The sequence below is a fragment of the Agelaius tricolor genome, unplaced genomic scaffold, assembly GCF_023055355.1.
Source record: "Agelaius tricolor isolate 1412-34295 unplaced genomic scaffold, bAgeTri1.0.p SCAF_1, whole genome shotgun sequence".
In the NCBI taxonomy this organism is placed as follows: domain Eukaryota; kingdom Metazoa; phylum Chordata; class Aves; order Passeriformes; family Icteridae; genus Agelaius; species Agelaius tricolor.
In genome coordinates, this window is record NW_027269261.1 from 45,478,541 (window position 1) to 45,502,925 (window position 24,385).

Below are 24,385 nucleotides of genomic sequence, written 5' to 3' on the forward strand. Positions count from 1 at the left end.
ATCCACATTTTCCCAGGAGATAAATATACTACTTCCAATAATTTTACTTCTATAAAAATATTCCATTTTGAGGTGTACTAAAGCATTCCCAAATGATGGACAAGCCTCATGTTTTCCTCATGCTCGACTTCAGGAAGTACAAGTAGTTGAGAATTCTTATGCACATTTCACAGAGAATACAAAGAGTAAAAAAATACAGGACGGGGAGTAGATCTGATCAGATCTGCTTGAAAGCCAAAGTGCCATACTCCCACATCAAGACTTCCACAGCATCTTTGGGTTTTGGGGTCTTTGTAGGAAAGCCAAAGCACAAGCCTTGCCTCCAGCAGAGGTAAACTATTTGCTGTCCCAAAACTTACATTACATTCTTCACATATATTCATGGAAGAAAAAAAGCCAATTAAAGTATCAGTCAGATTAAAAGAAATAACCCAGGGTTGGGAGAACTGAAATTTTATTAAACACTTTGGAGGTCTACAATCATGTTTGTACAAAACTGCCTGAAGACCCAGTGCAAGAGAAGTCTGCAGCAATTTCATTTTGTTCACAGCAGTTACAGCTGCACAGTAAAAATGTAAGAGAATTCTCCACTTAGAACAAACTTCAGCCCTATGCCCAGTATGCACACAAAAAAAGTGGAACTGCAAATGACTGTAACCAACCATAGTGATGAACTAAATACTCTAAAACACAGGAAATTTGAACAACAATGTGAGAGGTACGATCTAAAATTTAATTTATCATCACCTGTGTAACAGGCACTTACTCACCTAAGCTGGGGATGAAATATGTCTATCAAATTTCAGTAAGATAATTTGTTAAAAATGCATACATGGAAGTAAAAAGAGAATTCTTTTCCTTTCAGAGAAATAATTTCAACATGAAGACCCCCATTGCATGAACAAACAAACAAACAAAAAAAATTCACAAAATTGTTTTTATAAGATATTCTGAGAAAGGGACAGAAGAGACTTAATTTCTAAATAAGCCTTTTTGTATCTTAAAACAATTTGACTGAAACTGGGGCTATATTTGGCAATATCCATACAGAAACGTATTGTAGTTCTACAATGGATTCCTGATGTGCACACACACCACAGTGCAATGTTATCAGCAAGAAATATACAGGTTACCTTCATCTTTTGAACGAAATTTAAGTGAGAGTGAAAATCTGCTCATAATTTTAATCTTACATGACTATTACAAAAGGAATTTATGTAATAGCTGCCAAGTGTCATTGAAAGGTAAATGAAAAGCAAAAAATATATTTTCAAATGAAATACCAAAAAATTACATCCAGAAAAAGAAGGTGTAGCAGAAAATACTTTAATTTGCATTTTGTAGATTCAAACATAGCAAAGATTCAGAAGTGTTTAGATCTCAATAAGCAGTTCCAACATTGATTCTGATTTTAATAAATATTACATTTTAATAGGATAGCTATATGGAGAAATTGTGAAGCGATGAATTGCTGATTGCTACTTTATAAACATGAGCATCAAGATTATTTACAACATATTACAGGTCATTTCCCAGAAAAGCACAAAGCAAGGTCAGATAAAGGCAACCCAACCATCAAACACAACTCAAGAAAATGTGGCACAGTGTATTTCATGCACATACAATGACAGCACAGATCATCAGCTGAAAACTAGGAAAACACTTATTATTCCAGCTTACACAAGTCTCTATATTTCATTGTTTTAAATTTATATTCTGACCTACCTTCTCAGGCACTGAAGAACAAGTTATTCAGCAAGTGCCCTACTTTTTACCTATGTAGTTTGCACCAAGTCTTTTTTCACCATTTCACGCAAGTCTTCATGACTTGGGAACAATTAAACATTTTTGTCTTTGTCTTCTCACTACCTCTGGGATTACAATCATTGTGTCATTTGTACAAGAAAATGTACTGCTACTCTGAAATGAATGGCAGACAGTGTTGACAAGCTGATCTCCAACAGGGAGCTGGAATTTAAAATAGTTTACAGATCATGGACGGTGTAACTAACCTTATTCTTTAGTATAAAAAAAGAGCTGTAAATTTTTAAAATTTAATTTAACATATAAAGAACTAAGTCATCCAACTCACACAGCAAAACTTCATAGGCAGCATAGTCACAGAATGTACATCAAATACAGTAAAAAAGATGGTGACAGGAAAATTGTTTCAACTAGATTTGTTACAGGAAAAATCTTATGTCCTATCTCTACAATGACAGTGAAGTGAAATGCCTTCCATATTTGATCATCAAGAGATATGTACCTTCAGGTGCAACAGAACTTGCACACCCAATTTGCTGTTCAGTTGCATTCCTGTGTTCCCATGACACAAAGGAAAAGAAGAAAAGCTTCACATCTCTTTATGTCCTTACCCTACAGTATTTGCCTTGTGCCAACGAGGGCTGCAAGGACCAGGTGTCCAGGATCTGCATGCCTGAATCTCTCACCTGTCCCATGAGCAAGTGCATGATTCTGCTTCAGTGTCTGTTGATTTTAACCAGGCACAGGTGGAAAAAGAAAAAAAATAGCAAGTTGCATCCCCAGGAGGAGGCTGGAAGCAATTCACTTTCCCCACACAGCAAGGGGAGAAAAGGAAGAAACGTTTCTGAGACTTAGGTCCTTCCTGGGGCAATGCAGTCATACAGTTTTGTTTTTTATTTTAACTAGAAAATCCTGCCTAAAGCTTTAGGCACTATAATATATAACAATACAGATAAATCCCAGTTATAGGGCACTCTTCACACAAGTGAGCCTACAGTTCTAGCCCTTGCAGGTCTATCCAAAAGGCAAAGAATTAACAGCCAATTAAAAATTACACTCTTTCAATATATACAATTACTCAGAAGATTTGGATACTCTGTATAACTCATCTACCAAACACAGCTGTTCACATCTGAGCTACTTACCTAGATTCCCACTTCAATTTAATAGAGAAAAATAAACTTTGAGGGTGCAAATACAGAGCTTGGAAGAGGCCAGATGAATGCACCTAGAACCCTCCTGCTCCTCTACCTAACTAGAAAACAAAAGCCTGTGATGACTTGCTCAGACACAGGTGCCCACAGGCCAGAGAGGCTACCAGGAAAAAACATAACATCCCCAAACTGGCATCAGCTTCCCCTAACACCATGTCCAATTACCTATAAGATTAAACAGAAACTTCCACTGGGATACCAGTTCACTGCCAATTTGTGCAACTATCACCAAAACTTCGTAAGGGCGGTTTGGATTTTTTTTTTTTTTTTTTTTTTTTTTTTTTTTTGTTTTGTTTTATTTCCCTTTCTATTCTTTTAAATTTCATTTAGCATATCCCAGTTTGACACAAAGGGGTTAACTTTCTTAAGCAACAGCATTTTTTATAAAAGCCAAGTGTCAGCAGAATAGCCTATTTCATTTCCAGTCAGGTAGAAATTTGAGGCTAGTCTGGAAACAAAGGACAGAGTGTATTCCAGCCTTCAGAAAATTTCAGCTGTAAAGGAACACAGTATGGAAGCCAATACAATTACAATCAATTATATAAATAGGTCACTCAGTATCTAAGAGGGTGAAAAATGTTTAAGAGCACTTAATTTTGTGAAGACTTGGTTTTAAAAACAAGAGATGTATCTACACTGCACCAGCACTTCCTACATTCATAACACCTAACTTCAATTTTAAACATGCTGGTTTAAAAGAAATTATTACTTCATTTTAAATTTAAACCAATATTTGGTTGCTACTAACAATAATGCTGTTTCTGAATTCTGTTTTGACACTGGTAAGTTATCACTGACATTTGTGGACAATGATACATGAGTAATTTCTTATTTTATGAAAGTAATGTTATTAACATACCCGTTTTTTATGCTGAATATCCTTTTAAAGAAGATACAGTATGGGTTTGCATAGATAGAGTATGTGGCATTAAATGTCAGTATGATTATGAATTTTAAAAAGCATCTTTTTTAAAAGTGACTACAAAAGCAAGTTATTTTTACACTGACCTTTTAACATAGCACTCAAACATAACCCATAAAGAGCAAATTTATTTCCATGGCTCAAAGACCAAGTGTGCTATTTTAACATTTAAGACACTAAAAAGACAACTTTTGGAAACTGAACTTGTGATTACAATCTAGAAAAATAATATGGAGTAAACAGAAATTTGATTGACTGAGGTTTTTCAGCTAGCAGCACTCCACTAACCATTTCCCCTGTCCTGATCTCTACCTCCAAGTAAATGCAGGTAAAAGGCAGCAGCAAGGGGCTACAGAAAAGTCACTTTCAACTCTGCTGCTTCAGAGACAAAGTAATAATTAAAAAAAAAAAGTGCTGAAAAGCACAAGACAAGGGTAAAAAAAAATGGTATCATCATGATGCAAAGAAGCCCAGCATGAAAAAATTTCTGCTCGGTAAATTTGCTATTTTTAAGTAAGTTTCATTATTACAGCAAGAAGCTAAAACTCAGCAAGAGCCTTATTTCCTTTTTGTGGTTAGTTTTTTTTGTTGTTATTTTTTTCTTTGTTTGTTTGGAGGTTCCCCCCGCTTCCTTTTGACAGTCAGAACTAACATACCAAATCCTCAGAATACACTGAAGTTCAGTAAATGGGGAGACACAGAAGTGATCCCCCCCTTTCCAGACAGGCCAAGTCAGGGTGGAGGTACATTTGTTTTCATATAAAACAGCTGTCTCAGAAAGACAAGGAAATAAGAAAATTTATGAAGTTTCAGTACAACAGAACTGTGAGCAGAAAACTTACAAAATAAACAGATCAGCATAATTTACACATTTAAAAACTATATATTCCATTCATAAATATATTTTCTAATTAATAACCATTCCTAGTTTAAACATAAATATTCAAGTTGGGATTTGATTTTACTTTTTATCAGTTCATGTGAGTCCTGTAAGGATCAGTTCCTTCTGCTCAATGCAGTCATGTAAATGATCTTCACTATCGGGCTGTGCAAAGACCTTCATTACCTAGTTTGTTGTAATAAAACTTTAAAATTCTGCAACTCTTTTATACTTGTGGAAAGCCTGTAAAATAAAAACCATCAAAGTGTTACCAATTCAGCAAAAGAGAAGTACAAATTATCACAATCATTTTCCTTTAGATTTTTCCTCAGACACAATTCTGTTCTCAAAAAGTCTATTGACTCTCCATTTTACATTAACATAATATATGACAGGGATTAAAGTTTATATATAATGTTTAATCATCTCAGCTTCATTAAACTTCTAAAAATCCCTAACCACAGGTAGTAAAGTTTATTACATTGTTTTATCAGATTGTTTAAATAGATTGTTTAAACAGGAACAGATTGTTATATTCAAGATCTGAAGAATCAACATAATGAGCAAAGCATGCTCTATGTAAACTTCTTTTAAAGCTGTTAAAATGTTTCATCATTTGAAGGAGATAAATTTGATTAATTTTTTTAAAATGTAAGAGACTTAAGTTTCATCTTGCAGAAAGTAGATTTATGAGACTTGAGACAGAGAGGATGAATTAGATCCAAACGTAAAATGAAGACTAAGGCTAATACTCAGTTTGAAGGCATTAAGTTTATCAATATTACTGGTAGTAATTCAGCCTTTCAAAACCTACAGCTATGTGTACAATACCTTCTTTCCACAGAAACTGAGTATTGGCACTGAAGTTTTATATTTTTCTTCTATAAATTTATAACATTTTACCTTCCAAAGGCATTTACAAGAGCAACTATTTCTTGCCGTGTGAGCTGAAAACCTTTTGATGGGCTATTCTCAGGAAGGCTCTGTATTTCCTTCTCAGAAAACAAGATCTTCAGAGCAGTTCCTAAGCCTTGAGTCTATAAGAAAAGTCCAATATTTTAACATCAGTAAAATCATTCCTTCAATTACTCATAAAACCATTAAAAAATAAAACCACACTAATCTAGGCAAACTTTAGTACCAATTCTTATACACTGACCCTCAACCCAAATAACTGTACAAAAACCAGGGCACTAATACAATTGCATGACAGCAATTGTGTACCAGGTTTGCATTTGTTTGCTCAAGTATACTTGCTCTTCACCCTTGCCTTCTTCATCTCTTCTTTTCTCATCTCTTTTCTTCTTGGTTATGCATATGAAAATATGTCCATTACATAGCTTCCAGTTCCTTCCTGTCCCTCACTTATAGATGCCCCAACTCCTGCAGGAGCACATCTCCCCTTTCCCTTTGAAGTCAAACTAAGTTTTTTATGAGGTATCACAACACATGCACTTTTTTCCACCTTCAATTCTAGTGGCAAACAATGCAGCTTCAATTTCAACCCCTATTTTCTACGCAGGAATAGAACAGAAGTAGATTTTCTTATTTTCACTTTTAGTTGGGCTACATAAACAACCACTGGCTTTGACAAGAAGTGGTTGAAGCTGGCTGCAAGAGAATTTTATAGGTCAGGAAATTTGGCCTTCTTCAGTTCTTAGTGAGGAGGAACAATAACAACAGATCAGAAGTATTAACTAGGACAGGATAAGCAGAACTCCAGAAATTCAGCAGAGACCAACAAATTTTTGATGCTGCAAACTCTTTGAAAATTGCACTCTGATAAGTTTAATGTGGTATAGTGGTATAGTACAACAGGCACTCCAAAATAAGTTTTCTCAGTCTGGACTTAACATTAGTCTTGAGGTTTAAAATACTGTTGTCAGTAAAAAAAAAATAGTAGGAGCCAAGAAAATGGAACTGGCTTTCAACTTTCAGCTTTACTGGGCAACTTTGCATTCATTTGCTGTCCTTTGCATAAACTGTGAAAATCTGTATTCTTTCTTTTTCTTACACCTCAATTTGTGGAGTTAAATATCACACTGGATTCCCTAACAAGTAAGTGCTGTGTTTAAAAGAAGGTTTCCCATAAGTGATTCTACAAGGCTCCTCTGATCACTGAATATAGGTAAGATACTGACTGTTAGTAATATCTCACCATGAAGCATCTGCTTTAAAAGTAACTTTTAGAACACAAACTCTACCTTTTAGTAAGCTACACAGCTGTTGACTAAACAAAATAAACAATTTGAAAAAAAATTTAAATGTTAAATAGATACATGTTTAATGGTAAATTAAACATGTATCTATTTTTAATATATAGGTAAGGATACCAAGGACCAAGCATGTGCAGAAAGCCTGAATGCTAAGGTAAGAGGTGTCCTGCCAAAATGAAATAGATGCTTATCTTGGGACCTGCCCCTGCCAGAACACACAGACCTACACAAAATAAACTGTACCTGCAGCTTGCCCCACAGCCTGCATTTGTCACATCCAACACAGTCCATTATGCGGGAGATGTTCTTGAAATGCAATCTGAATTCTTCCTATCAGTTAAAAACAAAATAAGAAAGCTTAAGCTAATGTACATCTTAGCTTTGCAAAAACAGAACATTAATGAATGTGGTATCATTAGAAATCTAGTACCATTAGAATATCAATTCTCTAACCAAAACTGAACAAAACTATTGTTTTATGTAGTCAGGCCATAACAAAGATCCATGAAAATCCAGAATCTGATTTCCAAGTCACTTCTAACAGTTAATTCTTTAAAAAATCCCCCAAAAATACAGAATATGCAGGGTAATGCCTGGATTCTATACACTGATTTCCTACCAACTTTCTCCAAATTTTCTGAGGTATAAGTACTGTATCTGTATCCCATTTTTTTTCCATTATTCAAATCCTTTTTGAACAAACCATCTTTTTGACAACAAGTTACAATTCACAAAAAATATTTTCAAAACTATGGGTAGATTGTTGCTGTGCAACTTTAGACAGAGCAGGAGCAAGCAACAGTGCAGAACTCACCAAGCTGATCTCAATTTTTTAAGGTCCAAAAACACTGGCTGGGCTGATAAAACACTGCCACTTTTCTAATAGCATTTTTTGTAATGCTGATGACATTCCAAACCATTACTGAATAAGTGTTGTAAGTGTTAATAAATATTAAAACAGAACTTCATTACCAACTATGGAATTGCAATTTACACCAGTGGCATGTTAACACCAGAAGCTGATGGTAGGTACAGCATTCCCATTAGGTTCCCATGTCTAGGAACTATGCTTTCTAATGTTAAATATCATATTTCTGAGACTATACTGTATATTGTGTTCTATTACATAAGTCATCATTTTGTAAAGCAAACATGACTGGGTGGGTTCTTTTTATCCAGATATTTATGAAACAGTTACTTTACTTGAAAATAAGCATCACTGCATTTACTGGTAATACTCATGTGCCCCACCACAGTCCTGATGCCAGACTCAAGGCACAAAGCCAGAGATTTCAGTCTTCTTGGAACAGGACAGCACCTCTAAGTTGATTAAAAGGCCTCATATACAGCTCTAGCAAAGGCAGGGATAAAATCTTACTCCCAGCAGTGTGTTTGTGGTAGGCAGAAGGGCTTTCCAAAGTAACACAGCCTAACTCCAAAAACTAGCTTTACCTTTAGTGATTTGGCTCCTTTTTTATCTCCAGCAAACATGGACTTTTCATCAAAGTGCATATGGAAGGACCTAATAAAGACAAAATGCAATCAAAACAAATGCTAGCATAAACTACAGTGCTCAATTAAGCTTGGTAAGCAGCTGATTCCATCAGTGTAAGATATTTTTCAGAGTTCCTAGTCCTTGCAGATTAGGCCTTAAAAAATACTCAGTGGTATTGGTTTTACTGTGCAATCACTGTAACTTGATATCTGTTATTCAGAGTTTTGTTCAAATTAATACTGAAACTGGCCTAATGTTTGCCTTCCAACTGATAATTGCCTGGCTACATCTCAATTACCTAGCAAGACCACGATTAGGGACAGCAATGAAACCACACAACATGTTACCAATCACAAAAACTAGCAAAAAGGAGAGCAATGAAACGGAACTTGATGATATTATGGAATAAATAGAAGGAAGAGGGGATGGCCAAACTACCAGAGGTTAAGTCTGTGATAACAGCAGAATTACTCAGTGGGCCATTAAAAGACTGTATGTACTACTTTCCTTTTCAAAATAAATCATGTGCATCTTATACTGAAGAATCAGAAAAAGCAACATACAGGAAGTAGCCGAGGGTGTTGATTTGTTTGGGGTTTTTTGGGTGCTTTTTGTTTGTTTTTAAAGAATGGTATATTCAAACTATTAATCTGTCCTATCAAATGTACAAATTCCACTTTAAGCCCTCCCATTACTTAAATTTTATTTCTTCATTCCACTCTCCTTCCTGTCCTATCCTATCAAGGATATTCTCACTTCCAAATATAACTAAAAATGTCAAACTGCTGATAAAAACCCCTCCTGCCTTACTTGGTGTCCCTGAAGATATCTAGTAGGAGAGCTTTAGATTCAGCATCCTCGTGGCCGTTGCCAGTGTAAAGGTCGACAACGGCACGCTCAAAGTACGGAGCAACCTTGGACAAGGCACGCAGCTCTATCAGGTACAAGAAATACAAGTTCTTCAGCCTCCTTGGGCCTTCTCCTTTCGTTTCAGCAGGGTCAAAGCGGCGAGTGAACTCTTTCACATTTGGTCCCCAGCGGGGCTTCCCCCACGTTTCTACACAGAGAAAGAAAAAGGGGGGGGCAGGGGTAGTAAAAGAGACACATTTAGAACATAAAGTAACTAAGCGTACCCCAACAACTTTCAGAAAAAACAAGATACATACTACAGATATTGTAGAATTCCATTCAGCAATTTTACCTAGACATACCTTCAAGAAGGTAATTTGCACACAGATGCAGGTTGATGCTAGCATGAAGTCCAGAAATGAGTTTATAAAACACTCTTTTCTCAAGGCACAGACCTGTCCAGGAAAAATGACAAACAGATACCAAACTAAATACTGGAAATAATTCATTAAAATGAATATACCCTGACATTTTAATGATGCAAATCTGCATTGTTGGCTTTCAAGAATTACAATTACAGCACTTGAGTATTGTTAATAAGCCCTTATAGCCATCATAGGAAAAGCTTACCTCCTATTTTTTATCTAAGTAATACTATTAATGACATTTGACATTTTTGCTTGCTATTTTTGTGTTCTAGTAAACACAGTCAAATAAGGATCTGTTCAATTGGCACAGATAAATTGTTACACAAAAATAAGATGCCTACACTGTTTGAGCAATAAATTTGAATTGATGTTGAATTTTTACAGTCTGGAAATCAGAAATATACTGTGACCCATCTTAATTACGATTAAAGCTACCACTGAATTAGAGGAATGGCTCTAAAGAAAAATACCAAAAGGCCCAGAAAACCTTACAGCACTGGAAAACAGCAAAAATACCTCCTTACAGCTGTACTACAAAGTCACTGAAGATTTAAATGCACAGGACAAAACCTTGGAAAATATCACTCGATCAATACAGACTTCTACAGCATCAACAGAAATACAGTAGCATTGAGATGTCAGAATACAATTTATATGCAGAAATTACTTATAATTCCAATTAGAACCAAAGTTAGAGACTACACTTGAAATTTAAAGAGTTTGTTCCTCTCAAAAATATGTTTGGGCAACTTTCCTGCCACTCCAGTCTCCACAAATGGAAGCAGGAAGAGCTGATGGTGAAGGCTACCTGTGAGGCTGACACGTGTCGTCACTTAGACATTACATTTTTAAAGGCATGTAAATTTATATGCTTTCCTATAATACCACCAGACAAGGACAGGCTTAGAAAAGCCAGAATGAACTAATTTTAAAATTAAGTACATTTGACTTACTTAATTTTCAGCACACCTCCAAAATGGGATTTTGATTGCTACTACTGCAATAATAATTTCCATTTCAACATGAATGAAATGAAAAGATTATAAGCTGGGAATAGAGCCACCAAAATCTTTAATTTTCTTTAAAGATGTTTCCAAATAATGATGCTTACCAATATTACTACTAATAATGCCTCTGCTTAAATGCCTAAAATAACCAGAAAATTCAAAGTAACTGGCAATGAAGTGAATTCCCTCTTTATGAAAGATAAAACACTGAAACGTTTAAGGCGTATGCTGTCTAAGTAAATGAGAAGATTTGTAAAGACCCTCAAGGTAAGAGGTATTTGAACAACACTTGAAAGCTCTGCACAATTTACAAAAAAGCCTATGCTATGAAAAATATTTGAGGAGATTAAAAAAGTGCTACAGTGTTCCTTCTAGTGAATATAACACTACATTAACTCATCCAAGAGCCTTTACCTTCTAGCCATGTGTAGAAAGATTCTCCTGTAAATACAAAGTACATAGTTAAATGAAGAATATTCATTTTCAACATTACAGCATCTTTATATTACTATGCATACAACATCAGCTGCCATCTAATTTAACATGAAGTTAAATAATTTAGCTATTAAAATGAGAATAGGCACTGAAGCAGCTAACTTGGAGGCTGGTTTAAATCTGTTGGGGACAGAATAGGAGAAATACAGGAACAAGCATGCCTAAGCTACTGGTCAGGGCATTCAGCAGTGTATGGAAGCACAAGTTTGATTATTTGCACTGCTGGTGAAAGACATGATGGCAGAGTGCAATTCTGACAGCCTTCACTGTAATCTGCCTAAAGGTTTCCTTCAGACTTAGATCTTTTGCCCAATAGCTTTCGGTTGGCTGAAAAATCTTTAAGTCTGCCTCACTGTAGGCAGATCAAATACTTTCTCCCCACTCTCTCCCAGTCTTCCCAAAAGGAAGGGCATTCAAGAAAATACACAAGAAATTGTCCCTCTTTTAAGACACCTGACATCAGTATCAATCGGGTTCTGGAAGAACTAATAACATTATTACAACACATTCTGTTACAAGAATAAGAACCAAGAAGAGAATTGTGTTTTGTTGTTATCCACTCCTCTTACTCCAAAAGAAAATATGAGTTCATTAAAAACATTTTCTTATTAATAACCTGCATAAAAACATAACTTTCCTGCTCTCTTATTTAATAACAGAAACATAACTTTCCTGCTGTCTAATTCGATAACAGTAAAGTGAATAAATCCAAAAATCCAAAACTCTCTAATGCTTACTTCATTTCTGCAGGTCAAGGAAAATAAGATGACTTACCATCATCTCCTCCTTAGAGGGAAAAAGAAAAAGAAATACATAAGCATTAAAAAGATAATTTCCACAGCAAAGCAGTAATGAAACACAGACTTTAATACAAACACTCAAAAAGTGCAAGAAATCTTATTTAATTTATAAAAAATAGGCTACTTTCCTTCCTTAATTCCATTCTTGCTGCTCAAGACCACACAAGACTTAACACATTGTATTAATGAAAGTCACTAAGAAATTTAAATCTTAATAGCAGCTGATTCACATATTCTTGAAAGCTGTACTTTAGCTTCAGAAAAATGGTTGAGAAGCCACAGTCTTTAGTTTGCATTGTTCAACAATCAGTCCAGTGTTCCTTCCTGAAATTCTGATCTCTGAATTAAACAATTCTCACAATTCTTTTGATTTGTGTGTATCAGCTTTTAGTAATTATAAATATTGAGGTATCTTGATTTTCTAGTGGATGGTGATTTTTTAACTGAATCTATTGTCTAATAGTTAATTTTTAAGGGAAATGAGACACACTGATAGAGGAAAGCTGATTCATTTGAAACACCAGGTTATAGCTTTCAACCTAAATTTGAAAACAAATCCCAAGCTATTAGAATACTTTTTTTAAACAATTTTGCACATAACTGATTCTTCATAAGTGTACAGTCCTTCAAATTATTTGTACACTTGCAATACATTGAGCACTATGGATGAAAAATGTACAACTACATTACACCAGGGTAAGCATGAACTGAAGTGACTAAATTAAATGCTTTTTGAAAAAAGAAACAAGAATACAAAAGTGCATTCAAAGTGGAAAACTAGCGTGACACTTCATAAACAGTTTGAGACTTACAATTTAGTTTTCATATCAGCTCATCTGATAATAATGAGCCTATTAATAGGGATAAGATTAGACATGTATGTAATAAAGTATCACACGCTTTAGTCTAAATATAAAAATGTACAGCTATCTCTACAGAAGAAATTTAAAAAGCAGAAAGCACACCTACAGACTGAAGATTGCTATCTGTATTCCTTGTACTGCAACAGTCACTATGTTAAAAGAAGTGCATTGGAAAATAAAACAGGCAGGACCCACCCCTACTAGGCGCCAGTGGATTTAAAGGACGATAGACAGATCGAGGCCTAAAAAATAAGTTGGAAAACACAAAGATCAGTTTTTAGCTAAACTGAGGTACAAGTATAAAAAAATAGGCTTCCTCTCCCTCCCAATTACTTGAAGCAGTTTTCTTCATAAATGCTGTTCCATACTCTCCAAGCAGAAGGCCCCTTGTATCCAGTGTAACGTTCTGGATTGAGCAGCAAATCCACATACTGTGCATCTGGAGATCTCTCATCTAAATAGGAAACATGTTGTTACATATGCCAAGTGATCAATTGAAAAAGATTTAACCAGTCCCACAGAACTAAATATAAACAAGGGGTCTCATATAATACTATTCTGTCTTCCAGTTGGATTTTAAGTGCCATGTATGTAAAAATGCAGCAATATACACACTAAATACAAAGCTCAAAAGCACATAATCTATTCCAAAGTCTCCTGTGTGTCTCTAATTTCTATAATGTCTGATGATCATCTATGTCGCTTCTTTAAATCTACCATAAACACTTGACATGCACTATAGTCCCTTACCCTAGGCTAAGACATAAACAGTGTTTTGTTTTAAATGGCCTCCAAATTTAGGGCTTGTCTGGCAGTATTTGCTTGGGGGTGTTGCTTTTATGAAATGGATATACTGCATACAGCAGGTTGTTAATAAAGACAAGATCAAAGTAGTACATCTTGAAGCTGGTACATACTGTAAATTGATTAGCTAAATCCATTTTTCCTCCAAATACCCTCGTATACTGGCAGAAAAGTCTGAATCACATTGCTTAACTGTACAAAACTTTCAGCATATTGCAGAACATATCTCTTGGTTACCACAGAAAGCATGTTACTTAAGCAGCCTTTCAACAAGCTATACCCTCATCTCAGAAGTTCACTACAAACTTCAGGTAATTTATCCAAAGAAAATTGTTAAACAAGACTCCCTCTGCTTAAAAACATTGTAGAAACAGAAATTGTTTCAAGCTACAACAATTTCTTACAAGTAAAAAGCAGGAGGAATTCACCACTCTGAAATTCTAGGTCAGGATCAACTCATGCTTAAACAAACCCCACATACAATACAAGCCGAAAGTCCAGAGACTTATTCATAGGAATAGGCCAAGAAGTGCCACGTAGTACTTCCTCAGATATCAAAAATCCCCACAGAAACAGAGAGTGAAACTGCTCTAAAAAAAGAGATGATTCTGCATGAGCAGTTAAGCATTGCTTCAGCAGCAGCAAAAACAAAGAAAGGACACTGATACAAGACAGACAACAATGAGTGCCAAATGAGAGAAAGTCAAATTACAGCTTTACTTATTTATTTGACAGTGTGGCTAACCTAAGCAGTTCCTACACTCCCTGATCACTTCAGGGTCCATTTTTCTTCTTGTCATCCACATACTGAGTTTATGTTCTCTGCTGGGCCATGCAACAGAAAGATGGAAAGGTGACCCAGGTTAGTAAGTTTTTTCAGCTAGATCAATTCTCTTATCTAGTTTATGATTAAGCCCAACAGGAAGAGAGGAGAAGAGAGCAAGGGTTTCTGCTTCGTCCCCATGACTCCCAGTAGTTATTCTCTCTCACTCTCCCTGCCCCAGATGACAAACTCACCTCACAAGCCAGTTCATCACAACAGCGTGGGAGGTGGCAGGGAGATGGCAACTTACTTTCCCGCTATTTAGGTAAGCCTAATCAGTTTACCATGCAGAAAGATGCACACCAGAGCCAGTGCAAAAAAAAACCACACTGGAAGAACACAGCTGGGGACAGCCTCCTCCAGCAGGGCATGATATAAGGAGAGATGGAGGTAGAATCAGGAAATACTTAAGTTAGTATTATATCTAAAAGAAATGCTCCTCAACTATACCTTTCACAGCTCAGTATTACTAAAACATGCATGTAGACAACTTGAAGATAGTAGAGACAAGAGCAGATAATTCCACACAACAGTTAAGATCTACAGTAATGCTCATCAGCTGTTACAGAAACAGCTCATATAGAAAGCATTCAGATCAGACACAGAAGTACTGAAAGAGAAGTCCACTGCTAAGTCCACTGCAGCAGCTACTCTCTCAAATGACACCAAACACAAGCCTAAAGGTAGATGAAAACATCTAGCATTATGCCCTAAATATTCCTTGCATAGGAAGCTTTCTAAGGTATTTATTAAAAAGGATTTCAGTAGTCAATCCTGAAGATGGCAATTCCCACACTTACCTGAAAAACACTCCTTTGAACTTTGATTGTTACAAGCAAATAAAAAGACACACACACGTGAAGGAGAGGAAAGACACAATCTAGTATCCTCATGTTTTAACAATAAGAAAGTCCTTTCAAATGAGGATGCAGAAATCATTTGGAAATAGCAAGGCTGGAAGAGGAACAAACTCAATCTAAGCATAGTAAAATAGCAACAAAACAATATAGTAGTAAGAAACAACCAGCTGCAAGCCATTTGTCTTATATTTGTGCTAGATGCAATTTTTTTGTGAGAAGCTTTCTAAAAAAGTGTTAGCCCTCTCCCATTTACCATCTTTTTTATTTACATAAATATCTCCTGTTCAATATACTAAAAGGAGGTAACAGTAAATGTACACTGTGTAGGTTACCAAACACTCCTTGTAAAATTGCAAAAATTTGCACTTTGTGTGTATGATACGAGCTATCACATTTCTGTCACTTAGAACAAAATTAAAACTTCTTAAAAATGGCTATTTGTACAGAAAACACGATCTTTTGCATTTTTCATGAGACAGCAAATAAAACAAACACTATGAAAAAGCTTAAACATTTTACCATCAAGTTCACAAAAATGATCCTGTGAATCGTCGTATCTTGCCCAGTCAATGAAAGCCTCCTTACTTTGGTTACTGAAGGGAAAAAAAAATTGATCTTAAATTTTTTAATAAACAATGTCAATAAGAGCTTCTGAAAGAAATATAACCTACATATAGCTTGGAGGTGGATTCTGAGTCAGTATATCTGAAACTTGAGAATATATGGAGCTACTCCTTGTTAACTGCAATGAGATTCAAGCAAGCATCAACTGCAATACTTTCAAAAGTCAATTTGATGTTGAGACAAAGATTTCACCATTATCTGAACAAACTGCAGTGGCTTCTCTTCTTCAATAAGAGCTTGGTAAAATATGTTCATAGTACATTTATAACACATTTCAAATACTACTTTAGCAGCTGTCACTTTGAGGGTGGGGAAGGAAGGAATCACCCTATTTTCATAACCTGTACTTTCAATGAAAGCTACAATTGTTAGTGACTTACTTTTTACTGGGAGACTAGATGTCTAAATGCCTCTTCTAAGCTAAAGTACTCAATGAATATGATCTGTCCTAAGCCATTTTAATAATAATGGCATTCCACTCACACTAGTATTTTCAAAGGTGCACTGTACTAGAGAGACAAATGGTTTGAAGCTCCCACACTATGAAACACAAACAGTGCCAAAACCTTCCTTCTGTGACTGTGCAGCACAGAACTGCTGATGCCACACTACTGACAGCAAAATGTAAGCAAAGTTAAGATTGGGAACTCTGCTCCGGGGTGCAGGGAAGTGCCTTGAAATAACAAAAACAACCTATTCTGTTTGATCAAATTAGCACCAGCTCAACGCTACAAACAGAGGCAATTCTACAAGATTAACTTCTAACCTTCTGCCAAATCACAATAGGAGACATACTTGGCATTAGGTGAGGAAATTCTCTGCTAATTACCAAGAGACAAGATTTGATAACCACAAGAAATACAACTTGTAGAGGAAAACAACTCAAAACCAAGAGGATAATGCACTGCTAGATAGAGAACATGGAGGTTTTCCTGCAAAGCACAAACTCGTCCTCCACTTGCAGGATCCATTACCTGCTCTCTTCCAACTTTAATTATCTATCCTACTTCCATAAAGGCATTTTCTCTAGCTCTCCATTTACACTGTCACATTCTTTTGCCTTACAGAAATGGAACAGAATTAATAATTTCTTACTTCCCCTAAAATACCACACACCTGGCAGAAACTGTCATTTTTTTTATGGCACAAGAAAGAGTTTCAAAATCTTTACCAGGTAGAACTGCTGAAATTTGTGGGCAAAGACACCATATCCTTCCATTAACAGTGAAAAATTGATTTTTCTATTTCTGCTTTTCAAAAGTGAGGAATCCAGTAGACTGCTATGTTTTCTAGATGCTATTCCACAGACTTCTGTGCCTAGAGGTAGCACCATCCTGAAGAATTCCTCCCACCCAACCTTGACAGTGCCATGCAATAAGCAAGATCACAGAATTGATCCAAGTTAAAAATAACTTTACCAACAACAAAAGTAACTCAACTCCCTGATCTGGTTCACTGAATGATCACAAATAGGCACATCAGTGCAACAGTGGGACAAAGCAGGACCAAACCCCTTAATCCAGCACAGTTGCTGAGAAAAAAGATTAGAGAAAAGGTGGTTTTATTTGCAAGTTTCTTCTCACTCTTGATGCTGTAGGATACCTCTTTTAAACAACACAAAGTCTACTTATCATTTAATACCTTTACCTTCAGATGTTCTTGCATCATTTCTCATTTACTTTCTAATGGGAAGAATGAAGAACAAAAACCACCACATCAGACAGAAAAAAATTGTTCCTATCTTACTATTTTTGTACTGTTGATGTAAATCCCAGCATACCTTAAGGTACTGTTAACTGCTCCCAGCTTGTTAGCTTGCTCGCAGTCTTCCAATTCTTTGGAATTATTTGCTGCTTTTGAATACTGTAAAAAAAGTAATATTTAATATGGAAATGAATTACTGAAATCCTCAAGAACGGGTGTTGCGAAAGGTCTTTCTAAGTTTAGCAGCGAGTTCCCTAGTATTAGGGAAAATCCTCTAATTCTAGAAGCAGTCTATGGTTCTGGAACATTTCTTACTTTGATTTTTTTTTCACTTAAGTTCATTGGACTGATTTCACTCTGAATTTAACTGCTACAGGGAATTCAGCTAAAGATGTGAAAATTTTGTTTTGCCTTTTGATTGAGTTCTTTTGTTATGAAACCCCCTACATGGAGTGTTTCAGATACTTATTTACCATCTTTTTTTTTTTGCAAGTATAATCATATGCCAAGTTTAATTTCATTTTAGTAGGCATATTTACTACTTTTGGCCATTTTCCCTTCACGTTTCCTTTAATCCAATTCATCAGCCCACTTCAGATGTGCATGGGTCTGGAAGACAAGCTTTTTCAGCTGAACTCAAATTTTGCTTATTTTAAAGACAAAATGGAAATGTATAAGCTGAACTTTGATTCTGAAGAATTTTTTAAAAAGTAATCACTAAAATACTTACATCTAAGGAAAACATTTGAAGAATTAAAGATTATATTCCACTATTCTATAATAATATGGTTATGTAAGCAGGGAATTTAAGTCTGCCAGCTTAAAGCTCAGAAAGTTCTTCTATGTTTAGGAACACAAAAGGTAGTAACAATGCTGTCTTAAAAGATAAACTCAATTTCCTCCTTTTGGGGGTTTTTGGATTGGGGGGGGGGGGGGGGGGGGGTAAGTGTATTTTTTCCAGACTAAACCTTAGGTCAATTATTAAAACAAATAAATTATAAATTTTAAAAGAAAGAGTAATTTATTTCTGTGGACAGCTTTGTGATCAAGATGCCAGAGGCAAAGTACCACCACAATATGTATCACTAAAAAAGAAATTTCATTAAAACTGTTCAGATGAGTAAGCAAAATTATTTGCTTTTTAAAAATGCATTTGCCTGGACCAACACAAGGAAAAACAGCAGAAGACCTAAGACACAAAGGAGATTAGAAAAAACAAATAATTTAAATCTTGTTAGGGACCTTGCCCACATATGCTTACTCCAGAAAGAATTTCTCACTCAATTTTCTTGTATTTGGCAGGCATTCTTCAGCATTGTATAGATGTTAAAAGGAAAAATGGGAACAAGGAATGGCCTTAACCTAGACTGAAACAGATACTGCTGATGAAATAACATACGGAGATGCTGAAGCAAATATTCTGCGTGTCTAGAGTTGCAAACCAATCCCTACCCTGAAGTGAAAAAAGGTTACTGCCAAGATTAGAATCCTAAATTTAAAGTTTCTAACAAAATGAACATTCAGGTCTCAAAACATGTTTCCAGGCTTTCCTATTCTCCAGTATTTAATAGCAACAGTTGTTGGATCAGTGCTCTGTGACCCCTGACAAGATCAGGACAAAATATCTGTTCTTGCCAACCAGGATCTCCTAAGGCCAGTTACTGGAAAAAAAAAAACAAAAAAACAAAAAAACAAAAAAACCCCAAACAAACAGAAAAGAAGGGCAGGAAGTAAATTACGAAGTTGAATGTTGTAACCTGGAGTTACTGTATCCTGTCCTTTGCTTTAAAGATTAATACAGCTTTAATGTCTAGCCACAAAATATGCATTCACCACTCAAATGCAACAGAACTATAGAAAAGGAAATTACTGTGTGCCTCTACAGCACTATTTCAAAAGGCTTATGGTGATGTCAAGAATTAAAAAGACATCCTCTGTTTCTAGCTGCACTCTGTGGGGAAGCTTTACAAGTGTAACCTTGGTCTTTGCAGCTAGATGGGCATTCAAAAGAACTGTTTTTTTCATTGCTCAACAAACCAAAAAATCCCCACAAAAACCTAAATAACGCTAGAAGTTTACAAGCTCCTTTACTTTAAGGGAGAAAGGCAATGGAAAACTGGACAGAAGCCACAGAAAACCTCTCCACAGGATTCTACTGTGGGTGTATCTATTCAAGAGATTGTAAGTGTCATTATTAAAAACATGCCTTTGGTTATTTTCAGCTTCCTAAGACTGACACTATCAGGATGAAAGACAGAAACTGGACATGCATGTGTTCTCAGGGAAAAAAAACATCCTTTTTTTAAATCCAGTACTTTACATATAAGCCATAAGGTGTAAGACTTCCCCAAATGGGAAATTAGCACAGGCTAATAGCACAGTACTTGCACAGTCCTTGAAACAAAACATTCATACTAAAATGAATTTGATATTTCCTTAAAAGGGATATTAAATGAGATTGTAAATTTTTAATTGGCTCTACGAAAGATCACTTAACTGAACCATAAGAAGTAAGAAAATGGTGTAGGTAAGATTCATGTCCATTCTGATGACAAATTTCACCCAGAAAAGCAGCACATATTAATGTCTTCTACTACAGATTAAAGGTACAGAATTGCTTAACTTTCAGTACTGTAGCTGGTTTCAACAACCTGCAAGGCAACTCAAAGGAAAACACTGTAGCGAACATACAGCAAATGACAGCTTCCCAAAGAATCTATCCAACTTTCTTTATTGTGGTGAAAGCAAAAGGCATCCATTTTTTCACTTCCTAAATCCAATTTGATATGCTCATGTGAATTATCCAAAGAACAGCATACTCTTTGGTTACTATTTAACACCTTATTTATGGCTCTCAGGATTAATCAATCAGGAAGCTCAAATTCAGAAAGAACCCTTTCTGAAGCAGTTTTTAAAGTTTACAGTCCCTCTCTTTAGGAGGCATTCCAGGAGTCATTTTCTCTACAATCAAGCTTGGAAGATAAAAGAGTCAATGAAAAAGAGAACTGGCAACACATTATTCAGCTAAAACACAAAATCTGCTGCCCAGAGATAGTGTCAGCTTTTCAGAAAAACTACTGCTGCTTGTGCTGGAATGGCAAACAACTGACATTTAGGTCATGTCAGTGAGAAAGATTTTTCTTTACTGATTACCAGGAACCTTTAAATGAAGAGGCAGTCTTTACTTCAAAGTGAGTTAACAATGTATGTGTAAAAGAAACAAGACTTCTTCCTCTTGAGCTAAAGCTTGGACAGATTTGCCTGCTCTTTTCCAGACAGCAGCACACAAGTCATCAATTCACAATGAAGTATTCATCTCAGCTATCTCTGATAATGCTTCTTGGCATGAGATCTCAACCTAATGCCAAAAGTCCCGTTCATAAGTCCTTTATAATCTGGTGAACTACACCCAGTCTGCACTGTGAGGTAGAAAGCACTGGGCACAATGGAGATATGATAGTTAATCAAGAGGTAAGTGCCTACAAAACAGTCAAGGCACTCAATGGGAAGATCTCTCATTTGGGCACCATTAACCCATCAACTGCTAAAATCCTCATTCTTGGGCACCCTGTTTCAGATTTGTGGGTAATCCTCCTGCTCTGACCTCTTTTCCTATGCATATATAGCCTCTTAACTTTTTAGCTTTGCTAAGATCACTTGGTGATCTAGAAAGGATGGCTTGGAGAGATGCAAGCAAAAGCCAACAGCACAGACTGACTGCTTAAGTTTGCACTGGCCACTTTGGCCTAAACTGTCTTTAGACTAATGACCAAATAATCTCTGGACTAATGACCTCTTGAAAATAAGGCATAGCAGAACTCCATGCAATCACTTGGGTTCTTTTAATATTTGATGTTGTGATTACTTATGATTGTTAAAAAAGATTGCGCTGCTACTGCCTCTGTGCATCTTAGCCTGTAGCTTTTTAAAAGGTGACCTGTACTCAGAAATGAAGCAACAATTCTGCATCAGGCATTCTGTGGCCATGCACTGCTGTCCCTTGTCATTCATTGATTCAGTCTGCAGCAGCTCTCCAGCAATGACAGACTCAAAATGACACAACAGTACCAGCTATGTCAGAAACACTGCTATACATAAAGGCAGAAAGGTTAAGTCACATACAGGAAATGATCAGTTAACTACTTCATCAGTGTAAGAACACTGAAGGTTTACACTAAAAAGTCACATAGATGTTCTAAATTTAAGATTAAAAAAAAATTAGAAAGAACTTTAAAAATTAAGGAGTACTTACCTTATTAGAGCTCCCAGCCTTAATTCCAACAGGTATTTTGCTCTAGAAACAAAAAATAAATCATAGCTTTTACACTGCTCATAGAAATACTTGATTAAAATCTACAAATTAGGTATCATTCCTATAGAGGTCAAAGCAAACTTGTTTTTTGAAAAATTAACTTTTTCCTTTACCTTATCAACATGCTATATGCAAAACAGTGCTAGAGCTTAGAAGATATTTACTCTTGAAGCTATCTGCTTTCTCCGTAAAATGACTAAGACCTTAAAATATTTTGGTTGTATTTATACTTTTGGAATAGAAAAGAAATTGGTCACTTTTACTTAAATTTAAGTTCTCACTAAAAAGTATTTCTAGTAGTGCTTGTATCATTAGCTAGTACTATAGTACTAGCCACTGCAAATTAGCAAATTTTTAGCCAAAACCCCTTTTTCTATTATATATTATTCAATCCATACCTCAGGACAAGGCTCTACATGACAATCTTTGATTGAACAATGGCCATCATCAGCCCAAAATGGGCATGGTCTCTTCAGGTTGACCTAAACATACAAAACCAGAAATTTACAATCCACACTGACATAAGGCAACTGTAGAAAAAAAGCTCTCAGTATCAGGAAATCCTTTAAATTCTTTTAATTAGTTTCTCTAACTACATAAGATGAAGCTTTGTGCAGTAAAACTGTTAATGATAATGGTCTCCAGTGAATGAACACAAACACATAATATATTAAAGCAGAAATTAAATCTCTCGCTATTAAATTGAAATTTACTAATTTAAATAAGTGAAAGTGAAATTTACTAATTTAAATAAGATTTTGGATTTCAAAATCAAACTAAAAACAGATTATTATTTTTAAATGTTAAAGATATTCCTCAGTCAAAAAAACCCCGACAAGACATTTAGCAGATGGTATGACTTCTTAGAAGTGATGACAAATATCTTCTCATTACAGCTCAAACCTTGCAAGCTCAGATACAATAAAAGCAGAGATTTTAGGTTGCCTCCCCCATTTCCTCTACTCAACACACAAACACCATTCCCAGAAAAAAATAATGCAAAAATATTTTTTGTACTTGTTCACTCATATCTTCTCAAATAAAGCAAGAAATAGTTTTACATTCTACATCACCTTCACAATAAGGCCCACCATATAAAACTTTCACCTCCCACCAATTTCTATCAAAAAAGATCAGCTAAAATAGTTAAATTACAGCCTTCTTCAAAGCAAACTCTCACAATAAAAAATGCTTACACACTGAGGAAGATATAAGTAACTAGGCAGTCACTGTTTTTGCACAGAGGAATGCTGTAAATATAATAAAAAAATAATCTGCTGCCTAAACTGCAGATTAATTCAGAAAGAACACATGGGAATCAATATGTACTAGTCCAAGAATGACTGAAGAGCACTGAAAACCAGTACACACAAACTGAGGTTGTATAGCACTTGTACTTTTATCAAACCAATCATGTACTGTCTACATAGAAGATCCGATAATCTTCAGGGTATGAGGCATTGGATTTCATTATTATCACTCAGAGTATTATTCAGTCCTTTCACAAATTAAAAAACATTCTTGATCGTGAGGCTTCCACAGTTGGTGTGCTTTGATGTATAAAATTAGAGACACAAATGTTTATTTCTTTCACTGGGAAGTGTTCTACTATTTAGAAACCACCTAGCACAATTTCTGCAAGACTTCATGAAGTTTTTTCTGGCCTTTAAATAAAAACTACCTCATCCATTCAGTATTAAGGTTTGAGTTATTCTATACCACCACATATCATTGCCAGGGGCAGGGAAAACTACTTTCTTCCAGGGAGAAGGGGTTCTTTCCAGTGGAGAAAATGTGGCAGAAGGAGTCATCTGATATTGTCTATTATTGTTTTCACCTCTGTGTGAATCACTTCTTTTCTTATGCCCTCTGTCATTAGTACTGTTGCTATTACTGTTCATTTTCTTATCTCACTGCTGTTTCCAGAAAACTGTTCTTATCTCAACCCATGATCTTTACCTTTTGTGCCTCCAATTCTCACCTCCATCATGGAGAGGGAGAAGAAAACAGGGGAAGAGAGTGAGTGGTGCGTGGTTTGGTGGGGAGTACCATTCCTAAACCACAACACCTACCTTCACAATTTCCACATCCATTTATGTACTTAAAAGCACTTCCATCATTCTGCACAGGGATATCAATTGAGCTGTTGCTTACTGAAACAGCAAAGGGTGAAGAATGTTCTGACTGACTTATTCAGTTTGTTTGTTCAACACAAATTCTTCCCTGCCACCAGTGAAAGTACTAAGTGAAGTGTGGTGCTGGGTGGGCTGCACACAGGCCCTTGGAACTGCTCATCTATTACGAAGATCAGTATAAAAGATGAGG

General features: G+C 35.7%; 1 protein-coding gene across 1 annotated transcript in view; it reads right to left on the reverse strand.

Moving 5' to 3' along the window:
* Positions 1–1,305: 1,305 nt before the first annotated feature.
* ERO1B (endoplasmic reticulum oxidoreductase 1 beta) overlaps positions 1,306–24,385 on the reverse strand; it is a 29,252-nt gene continuing 6,172 nt past the window's right edge. Inside the window, exons 3-16 of the mRNA XM_071432370.1 lie at positions 22,459–22,542; positions 22,001–22,042; positions 17,825–17,907; positions 15,940–16,013; positions 13,267–13,387; positions 13,129–13,175; positions 12,045–12,056; positions 11,190–11,216; positions 9,703–9,795; positions 9,302–9,548; positions 8,449–8,518; positions 7,240–7,326; positions 5,684–5,817; positions 1,306–5,023 (exon numbers count right to left, since the gene is read on the reverse strand). Of these exons, the coding sequence (XP_071288471.1) occupies positions 4,963–5,023; positions 5,684–5,817; positions 7,240–7,326; positions 8,449–8,518; positions 9,302–9,548; positions 9,703–9,795; positions 11,190–11,216; positions 12,045–12,056; positions 13,129–13,175; positions 13,267–13,387; positions 15,940–16,013; positions 17,825–17,907; positions 22,001–22,042; positions 22,459–22,542 (1,182 nt within the window). The 3' untranslated portion in view covers positions 1,306–4,962. The remainder of the gene's footprint in view (positions 5,024–5,683; positions 5,818–7,239; positions 7,327–8,448; positions 8,519–9,301; positions 9,549–9,702; positions 9,796–11,189; positions 11,217–12,044; positions 12,057–13,128; positions 13,176–13,266; positions 13,388–15,939; positions 16,014–17,824; positions 17,908–22,000; positions 22,043–22,458; positions 22,543–24,385) is intronic.